The sequence below is a fragment of the Manduca sexta genome, chromosome 9 (genome assembly GCF_014839805.1).
Source record: "Manduca sexta isolate Smith_Timp_Sample1 chromosome 9, JHU_Msex_v1.0, whole genome shotgun sequence".
Taxonomy (NCBI): domain Eukaryota; kingdom Metazoa; phylum Arthropoda; class Insecta; order Lepidoptera; family Sphingidae; genus Manduca; species Manduca sexta.
The window spans coordinates 850,145-861,016 of NC_051123.1; the positions used below are offsets into that span (position 1 = coordinate 850,145).

General features: G+C 35.5%; 1 protein-coding gene across 1 annotated transcript; it reads left to right on the forward strand.

Annotated features, from left to right (window-relative positions):
* Positions 1-4,987: 4,987 nt before the first annotated feature.
* LOC115455727 lies at positions 4,988-7,367 on the forward strand. The gene is made up of 2 exons (XM_030184397.2): positions 4,988-5,447; positions 6,808-7,367. Exons 1-2 carry the CDS (start codon positions 5,070-5,072, stop codon positions 7,261-7,263), a joined length of 834 nt encoding a protein of 277 aa, XP_030040257.1. The 5' UTR covers positions 4,988-5,069; the 3' UTR covers positions 7,264-7,367.
* Positions 7,368-10,872: the final 3,505 nt, after the last annotated feature.

Sequence of the window (10,872 nt, forward strand, 5' to 3'; positions counted from 1 at the left end):
TAAATTACATTTATTAAATCATTATCGAAAACTAACAAATATTTTCTATATTAGAAGCTGCAAGTGCCTAAAACTCTGCCGTGTGCCACATAGTTCTAACGCAAGGGTAGGCCTAATACACTTAGCTGACACCCACGCGTCGGGCTTTTAAGGCGGTCCCTAATGAGAAGGTTAGAAAGATAGCTAGATCTAGCGACTATTACATGTCTTATACTCAGACATATCCACCGCCATGTCCTAAAAACTTTTGACTGGATTTTAGGCTAAATTCAAGGCGCAATATGACTTAATGCGAGAAATTTCTCTTTTGTGTAAATTTTCATGACCTTTTGGTATTATAAAGTATTATTATGTACTTACTTATTACTTTTTATGTCATAAACATGAAATTCCAGTAACAGCTTTAAAAATAATGTTATGTCGATCACCTTAACTTAATAACGACGCTATGACTAGTATCTCATCGATTTAAATTTCCGTAAGTACTTTTCAATTCAATCAACAGTTTAGACGATTGAGAGGCAAACTCCAACGGACTCCAATTTATTTTCGAATAATTTATTTTAGCTGAGTTTGGTGGTTATTTTGTATTTACAAAGTTCATCCTGAATAGCCTTGTTGACGTGGTAGCTCTCTACATACCCGTGGCCCGTATAGAAGCGAGCGCTTCCTACAATACAATTCAGTTTGTCCACCGTTCGGACGTATACAAATACATCGAACCATATAACCGCCCGGATCGTATATACTTATATCTGCATCTATATCACAGCAACTGTTCGGGTTTCTCCGGCCGCTTTCGCGAGGGTTCGGGGCACGCCGGAGGCAAATAGCGAAATTAAGGAGGTCAGACGATCTCCCTGGGATGTGAGGGCTCGAGATCTCGCAATCAACAACGTGTATTGGAAAACTGTGTGGCTTTTGCGGTATTTAATGTGGACAGATCAACATAATGATACAATTTTTGGCAACTATTATGAATTAGTAGAACGTCTGCAACTAGTACATGAGCTTCACTCGTGAAAGCCATTTCCAGAATATGCAGTCTTCTGAAATAAAAAGCAGCCTATACGTTAGTCTAGGACGTATAGGTACATATGTGACAGAATTCATCCAAATCTATGTATCTATTAAGGTTTTTAGTTTCCGCAATTACGAAGTTGTAACATCAGAAACTTTATTCTGCTTTTTCTTTGAGAGCAATAAAAAGTTACAAACAACAATTTACGCGCTTGTTTTTATTTTCTATTTTCTAGAACTGTGTTGTTCCGAAGTTGAAGTTTGTGTGAGAGGGCGTACTATAACATAGATAGGAATATCCAGTGTGCTGCATTAAATAACGAAAAATCCGACATCTTTCCTAATAACCATAATTAATATTTGGCTTGCGATTTCACCTGCATGGTTGTCTTTTACTGAAGTTAAGATCCACTGAGTTTTTGCGGATTAAAAGTGATCTAAGTAGCCCACACTTAAAAAACCCATGACGCAGTCATCTCACTTTAAAAAGCTTTCGAATATTAAAATTCTTATGATAATGTCGCTTTTAGACTCCTAAGAAACTAACTTCGTTAAAACCTCTGAGCAATATCCAATATACAAATATAATCACTTCGGGGCGATAAATTGCTTATAGCAAAGCCCTGAGGACATACCTATTCCCTACCTCACTGTATACACAGAGTATATTAGCAGCCTAACACGTCAACTAAAACATTGAATTTAGCGCCCTCTATTATTGAGGGGAGGTTTAGTCAGGTGTCACTACTCCCTTACTAAATTGATTTGCAAACAAAAATAATCCGCAATGGCCGCCGTGCCAAGCTATAAATATTGTAGGCGGCCTACTCCACCATCCGAAATTTATGCAGATTTATTAACCCAAGGACTGCTTTCATAGCCTTTGTGATTTACTGATATTCTAACATCGAAAGATTCAGTGGAACAAGAAGTAGGTACAAAAGGTTAATTAGAGAGGCGAGAATTAAAAGTACCGGCTCTTAAACATCATAATTCTTGTAACTAGTATTAGTTCTGTGGGAGTCAGGATGCCAAAAAAAAAACAAAAACAAATCTTTTCTCTCCTTGAGGAACTTACACAGTAATACATTATTTTAGATACGGTGAGCCGGCCATGGAAATCTTATTTATTATCAGCATACTCTTTATTCACTGTGTGTTTTATTAAAGTAAATTTGAATTGCTTTCTTATACTGACACAGAAAAAAGAGTCAAAATATACTTACCCTGTTTAGATATAAGTAAGTACCTATTGTCCCACTGTTGGACACCGACCTACTGAGAAGCATTATGCCTTAGTTCTACTAAGCTACCTTAGTGCGGATTGGCACACTCCATATATCCACAAAATTCTTATGGACAACTCTACCTGCAGACATTTATCGCAGCAGTCCGTTCCACTCCCTACTTCGCTTCTAATAAATGATACATAATACTTACATTTTTTTTAATAAACCATACGCCTACTCATAAATAATAGCAACACCACCAGAAATTTGAATTATCTATGGCAGCATACTGGGCTCGTGATCAAATGTAAAATCTCCTTACCTTAGTAATTATATTACATACAATGTAGATACTAAACCTGCAAACAATAATTAAGTACACGATACTGGGTGGGAGAATAGATAAAACGGTGATACCTATAGTTTACACTAGATCATTATCTACAAAAGATTTACTATTAAAGGTAAACACATAATTAGTGTGATAATAAAAAGAAAACCTTTTTTATGTCTAGTACTTAGATAATTTCTATTTTAAGTTACCTATTTACGTATGAAACAGTGTTTATTAATACAGTGTTATTTTATATTTAGGTAAACAGTGCTTATTGCAATAAGTAGGTATAGAAGTATTTCTAACGTGTTCAAAGTTGTACACAGCCGAGTAAACAGAAAGATGTATTTTATTTTGAAGTGTAGCTTGGTGGGCTGCGGGCTCCGCGCGCGGTCGAGTGTCCGCGTACAGAGCGGCAACGTCGCGCATCGATCGAAACACGCCGGTCGCCGCTCGCCGGACGCGCTGGTGGCTGCGAGCCGTTTCACAGTGCCTTCCCCGAACTTCGTATTTGCAACTTTTAACTCGATGCCCCTTTCACTGTACCAAATAGTTATATTTGGAACGTATTATGCTCCAGAAGCATGTTGGGAGGTATTTCAAGTTCATGCTCATGTTATGATTATTAAAATATAATACTTTAATAATAACAAGTTAATGTAAAGTTGGATGAAAAAAGTTTCGTAGAATAAACTTTTAAACTCATGTCGTCTCTACACTTACCTACCTGTTAAGAATTACTTTCGGTAGCTAAGTATGAAGTTAGTTTGAAAAGCTTAAATCTATGTGGCCAACCTCTGAGCCGAGAAACAAAACATACTTACGTATTCTAGGTAAGTAGATATTTAGTATTAAGTTTTACGCCATTCCAAGTGACATTTTGATACTTAGTTAAATTATGCTGGTAGATAATTACTCCGACAGTGGCTTCGCATTTTGGAAAATGCAAAGCCACTGTCATAAATACTGCTGTCTTAAGGAAGAAAGTCGTACTTCTCTAACGTTATTTAATTAAATATGTATTCGCAATCAGTAAAAAACACGAATACTTAATTATTTAAAAACGTCCCTTTTCCTCACAGCAATACCTATGCATTGACACTGAAGTCTGATCTCAATTCAAATTTATAAAAAAAAAATAAGTAAGTACCTTTATTTGTAAATCCTTAAAATCTTACAAAGTAGAGCATCTCTACAAAACTGCGCATTAAAAAGTAGAGCATTACGACCTTCATTGTCAACTTCCGCGTACTTAGAAATACAAATACTGAGTAAACAAATCGATGGCCACGTTTCGTTGCGTCACTGTGTGCGTACGCCATTATTCTGCCAGATAACCGCCCACGTGGCTCTCGTCCAATTAATTTCATACCCGTGGATTACATCTGTGTTGGACATTTTGTGACGATAACATAGAAAAAGGAACGATACATAAATTTACCTATCTAGAAAGTATTATTTTGTTTGAAACTGTTCTTACTCGGTCTGTTTAAGTCACAGTTCAATGTCTTATAAAAAAATCTTAAACATATTGTAATGATTTCTCAAAATTGGTGTTGAAAGGAGAAACACATTTCAGTTCCTCTTGTATAATAATACGGGCAAATACAAAGACACAAATATTTGCATACAGTACCTATGGATGCACGGCTTAGAATATTTGTGTTGGAGTAATGAAAATGTAGAGTATGGCTATCCTTGTTTAAAATTAGTAGTAATTTACTCACCATTTATGAAGAGGGCAGCGCCTGAAACTTTGTTATAACAATAATATTTAGTTAGAATTAATTGCCAAATATTATTTAGAATTTTTGATAAATAAAAAACAATCATGAGTTTTGTCTACAGAATAGACGAACCGGCTCGGCTAGTCTCGGAATTTTGCGACAGAAAATCAATTTAAATGACAGCCTTGCTATTTTATTGAATACATTCATGCTATACGTGGTTTAGAAATATCTAAGTTTCTAAATAAAATTTTAGTCTAGCCAAGCGACATACAAGGAATATCACGAAATTTCAAAAGAAAACAACCAAGTACTATTTTCCGAATTGAAAAAGTCACTCAAATATTTGCTCATCTCAGGAATCGAATCCAGCACGCCACGGTTTATAGCTCAAAATTACTTCTATGACGAGACGCTTCCATGGCAAATTACTCTACGAACTAATACTATACAATAAATTCCATACATTACACTTAGTCATGGCTTATACATAATACATAATAGAATAAATGTACCTACTTACTAAATAAACATGACAAAGAAAGGTATATATGATATTATCTAGACAAAATATTAAACCAAAAATAGTCATATTGTTTACAAGAAAGATAATGAAAAATGATAGATGCGTGCTCGAGGCAGCGGCTTTCTCTTTTAAGCCACGTTACGTGATTCACTAGGCAACAATCGCGCCGTTTGGCAACGCTGCATAACAGTGCGACGTTGCCAGCTGATGCGGAACATGACGCGCGTCATGTTATGCCTGTAGTTGCGCATCAAATGTTGGCACGCGTAGACGTTCGCGCAATGTCAGTGGCGTGGTCTAACGATCGAGTACTCCAGCTTATTGAACTTTATCAAAACTGTGGCTGTTTGTGGGACTCCACAGACTACGATTATAAAAATAAATTAAAAAAACGTGACGCGTGGAACACAATTTCGAAAATTTTGGATTTGCCGCTAAAAGAGGTCGAAAGTAAAATACACACGCTACGGTCACAGTTTACGCGGGAAAGAAAGAAATTAAAGTCGTCGAATAAACCTGGATGTGCTATTACGTGGTTTGCGTACGAGCCATTACAGTTTTTGTTGAAATGTGAATCGAGTGCGTCGGGAAAGGAGTCAACTCTGAATCAAGTAAGTAGCGCTTTAGCTTATATATTAAGGACAAAGTAGTAATCGTTTATTACATATATAAGCACGTAATTGCTGTTTTATATGCTCCATAATAACGACACACGCAGAGACTGATTTAATTTAAATTGTGGCGTATTTAGATATTGACAGAACGAGTATTGTAATTTGTAGCATTAATACGTCAGAAACATGTGTGAATGACGTGTTGCGACGATTCTGAGCGTTTTAAAATGATGTTCCGTTTCACTTAAAAAATCTGATTACTTGTTTATATAAAAAATATATATCTTCAATTGTTAGGATAGAACCACACTGGCTTTACAAAAACATCCAATAGAATAATACAGAAAAACACTTTGTTACTATACAGTTGCGCTCTTGTATCTGCAACTTTGTTATTCTGAGTTGTATTCCTCGTCGCGTACGAGCAAACGTAGTCTGGATGGCCGACCGCGTTCGCTTTATATAGTAATCTATGTCTTGCCGAAAGTACGACATCCGGTAAACATCTTATTTATTTATTTATTTATTTATTTAAAGGTATACCAACAGCATACATATTGATACATACAATTATACACAAACAAAGCTATAAGGTATTGTGGCTGATATGTATGCCAATAACAGGTACACACAGCATTTACCAATTATATGACGCGTGTACAAAACAGAAAATATTGTAAAGTAAAAACATACTAAAAAAAAAAACAAATACAAATTTAAAAAAGAAATTAATTATTTACGAAAGTGTTTCGACAATTTACTCATAAAAGCATTTAATTTGTCGTGAAATATATCAAGATTTTTGCGCCCTTATTCTCTAGGTTGTACTGATTACATATTCTCACAGTTGGTGAAATTACACCAATATTGGTATTGCAATGTGGTATGTAAAAAGTTCTAAATATGGGAAACCTGGGTATATTGTATGGAACATTAAAACTAATTTTATCTAAAATATCGATACAGTCAATGTTGCCGTGAATTAATTTATGTAGAAACTTCAAATCGCTTAATCATCAATCAAAAGTTTGTAGTTGGCACATCTTGTGCCAACTACAAACTTTTGTAGTGATAGTACCTAATTCCATACTTTCTCTGGTATAAGTAAGTAAATACAAAAACCACTAGACTGTGAGTGCAATTTGGCAAACGGATAGATCATATTTTAGGGGAACATATTTTTTATCCCGAAAAATGCACAGTAGGGCTTCAGAAGAGATATTTTATGTGGATGGCGCCGCGATTATCACCTAACACTTAGTATACGCTATTACAATATAGTTTTGTTTGTATCGTAAAGCACTCGTTATTCATACTTTTATTGCCCTCAGAGTATTTAAATAACCTTTATTTTCAGATAGACGACAGCAGTTTTAAACTAGAAGCTCAACTTGACGAAGAGCAGGACAGCCATGAGTTCCAACAAACAGAAAATGCCGAATCGCGACCAAAGAAACGTAGAAATGAAGAAAAAATCAACGACGCTTATAAACTAATGATGGAAGCGAAAAAACTTAGGAACGAAGACTGCATAGACGAGTTCGATGTGTATGGAAAATACGTGGCCTCAGAACTACGGAACATCAGAGACGAATACTCCACTCTGATTGCGAAACAGCACATAAATAATATATTGATCGACGCCAGGTTTGGCAAGTATCGGCAAGAATACAGTTCGTTTGGATACAATACGGTGCACGCCTCGGATCCGTTAACAAGCCATTTATCGCCCGTCGTCAAAATTGAAGAACGCAGTCACTCGGTAAATTCTGAACAAGACTCACAACAAAGCTCTGTGCACGTAGTTGATTGAATTCATATGATAATAGAGAAAATGCCTTATGTAAGTAGTGTAACGTTGAAGTTAATGTACCGACAATATTGTTATTTAATGTATTAAAGTATTTTTTATTATAACATTGCGTATTCTTGGACTATGATTTGGGTGGGAAAAGCAGGCAGTGTGACTTGGTCTTATATATTTAGAATTCAAAAGAATTTTTGATTTAGATTAACTTCTACGTAAAATATGAAACTTATTAAGGGTTGTAAATTGTTACCTTTATTATTAAAAGTATATATATATTTATTCAGTAAAAATGCGGCTATTCCGAAGAGAGAGTTAGACAAAATCGATTTGTTTTTTTTTTAATATTATCTATAGACTTTTTTTTTAATATACATTGTACTTACTATGCATTTAAAACGCTCCGATACACGCTATCCGGTCCTCTTTCACAGCTTTATTCTTGTTCCAAACTACACAAGAGTTCTACAAACTTCTGGTACAGTTTTACCAATTAATTACTTTGACACTTTGAAAATAAAGGACAGTGAAATATGCTTCTCCAGTTGCCAAATATCGAAGAATAATGGCCATGCTGAAAGCACTAACAATTTCGTAATATTCAGTACTGTTAATTACTGATAATTTTTACAGCTCACAATCTGGTACATTTTGTCTAAAGTTAACAGGCACAACCATGAAGCTTAATTTATACATATGTATTTGAAATAATATTCAACTACTATTACTTTGCGCGAACAAAATATGACCTTGCAAATATAAGAAGAAAAATATCCATAAAGTTCATACTAGCGTTCTGCCTGCAGACAAAAATATCAACTATGATGCAAAATTTATAATTCTCTATAGTGTACCAACTATTGACATGAATGTTTCATAATAATATGGATAGGAGAAATATGTTTCCATATTAGGAGTATACGGAAAATGCCGCGTCATTATGTAACATGACCAAATAATTCAATACTCTCAATGGTGATGCTGTTATGGTCAGACATCAGATGAGCAACTAACCCAATATGGCTCCAATAAGATTCTTTATGAAAAAATAATGAATGTAAAATGTAAGAATGTAGTCTAAAAGCGTAATGTGAACCCAGCAACCGTGAATTGCAAGAACCAAAAATACAAGTCTACTTAATATGGCTCAGTTAATTCGTCAGAGTAAAATCAATATCCTATCGCCTTCATCGTTGAGCCATGATCAGGGCCAAGCCTAAAGAGATTATTGTTACTGTATACTTATAAGTATATTCATTTACTTTCTACCTAGTGCCTATTGTATTTGTACGTGTATTTTCACACAATCGACGCCACGGCCGTAAAACGGGAACTCAAGCACAGGACTAGGTTCCCCCAGCTTGCGAACGATCGATACCCATTACATTGTTGCTGTGGTTAATGTACTAAGAACGCGACACCTACCATTTTGATCTTAACAACGTGCGTACAACAAAACCTACGTGCACAGATTCCCGATCTATCTAGACGTATAAAACGTAAAAATGAAAAGCGGTCCGTCAGGGCAAAGATTATCTTGGCAGTTACAAACCACCCACCTATTTATACCGGCCTGCGACGTTGCCGCTCCGACACGCACGTTGAGCACTTCGAATTTCGAACGTGGAACATCGAGTGAAAAACATTGTTGCCAGCCCACTCGGTTTACGAGCCACTCCGGCAATTTCAGCGAGGTTTTATCAGCAGGTTTATTGAAAAAAAAGCAAAGTAACATTGTTTGGAATAGCGTCCCTAACCTTAGGAACAACATTGCATTAAGCTTTTTATATGCCTTTAAATAAGAATAAAACGTTCCAATACAAGAAATCAGCGCGAAGGAAATAAAAATGTTAAGAAAATAATTCGTTAGATGTTTTTGGCAAATAAAATTCACCTTCAATCAAGCCGGGTTTCCTGTTAAATGCAGGTAATTTGGTTGTTTTGCAATCGCCGTTGGCAACACATTTGATCGGCAGCCAGACCGCTGCACAGGCGGCCAGTCGCCCGCGGTCCTCTGCCGGCGATACACACCGATGTACTATTAGATTCGATATTTGTTGCGCCTCGTATGTAGTTACGATTGCAAATACGAAACATTGACATGCCATGCCGTCGGGATGTTAGAAAATTGCATTTATGATATCATATGACTAAGACATTCTTGGCAATTACCTAGTGCCTATTCTGCAGTTTGCGGACAAAACAATGTATGTTTTTGGCATAAGTAGGCTTTCCATTTGGCCTAGTTTCTAGATTTATCCTACATTAAGGCGTCCGAGGTCACCCGAGCATGGCGAATTTAGCAGTTTACGGTTTTACTGATTAACACTTTTATAGTTTCAAGCCATATTACCTATTAGTTATGTAAAAATACGTATTTTTATTAACTTTAGCTGCGGTACATAACGCCATTCTCTATTTATATCTAATTGCAGCTTCGTCTAAGTCGTTAATGTTCCAAGTACCGAGCAGGTGGGAGACTATTTAAGTGCTTTATCTAGCTTTTGTTTATGCCTAGGTACCTGCAGGCTTGGATAAAATTTCGCATTGTTAATGCAAAAGGCCTTTCGCGTAAGCTACGCTTCGTCTCTACATAATTCCGACACTGTTATTCTTTTGTGTAAAGTTCCTTAGAGTTAAAATAAACAAAAAATCCTTTATATTTTATCAAAAGGTTCTTTCAAATGTTTTTTATAGATGATATGAAACATTTTCAGTGATTTCGTTTGATAGATTTGAATTCAATTACCGTACAGTTTCGGCTTTCACGCGGCCATTTTGTCCGCACGCGGCTTTGTTTGACCGTCTTCGGTTAACGATTCACTTCCTTTACGAGATTTTAATGATGATACTTCACCCTTTCATATTACACTCCCTGCTGGATCCACGCACTAAATTTCCAAATTGTATAAATTTTATTGATTTTACTAGCGATAATTTTTGTTGCAAAACAGTGGCTAGAAGTCGATTCATTTTGTACACTTTGTATCGAGGCCTTTGCATCCAAAGGGATTGTAGTCTAAATTCGATCAGATAATACAAGGCCTTTTATTAGAACGTATTATTAATATATCTTAAGTGTGTTGTTTCTTATCTCTCAATAATGGTTATTAAGCACAAAATAAGAACATTGCAGTATGTAATTACTCATAGAATTTTATACAAAGTAATTAAGTAAAGTAGGTAGAAACAAAACTTACAGGACATAAACCAAATAGGAAATTAAAAAGTAACAGTTAACCATTTTGTAACAAATGTCCCAAATTACTTGCCGCGACCGCTTTACTTTTTTTTTATAAATACCTACACAGACATCCCTCACTGCAATAAAATACGTTTGGTGTACTTCATTTGGATCAATATTACAAAGTTAGTTAAATAAGTCTTATTCAATTTTAAACAGTTGGCAGAATTATGCTGTGTACATCCGCTATCTAGTAGAACAGGTTGTGATACTATTTTTTATCTATAATTCTTCTACTAACAAGTTACTTATATTATCTCTGCATTAAACAAAGCTTTTACTCGGATATCAAACCTGCTGCCTCTTGCTTGTTTACTCGCCTGGGACTTATCACAAATAATAAATGTCTAAACGACATATAAAAAAAATGG

Bases quoted from the DNA above. Each gene is read 5' to 3' on its own strand.
- LOC115455727 (XM_030184397.2), top strand. From the start codon at position 5,070: ATGCCTGTAGTTGCGCATCAAATGTTGGCACGCGTAGACGTTCGCGCA. The intron at 5,448-6,807 runs GTAAGTAGCGCT...CTTTATTTTCAG, and splicing joins AGGAGTCAACTCTGAATCAA to ATAGACGACAGCAGTTTTAA.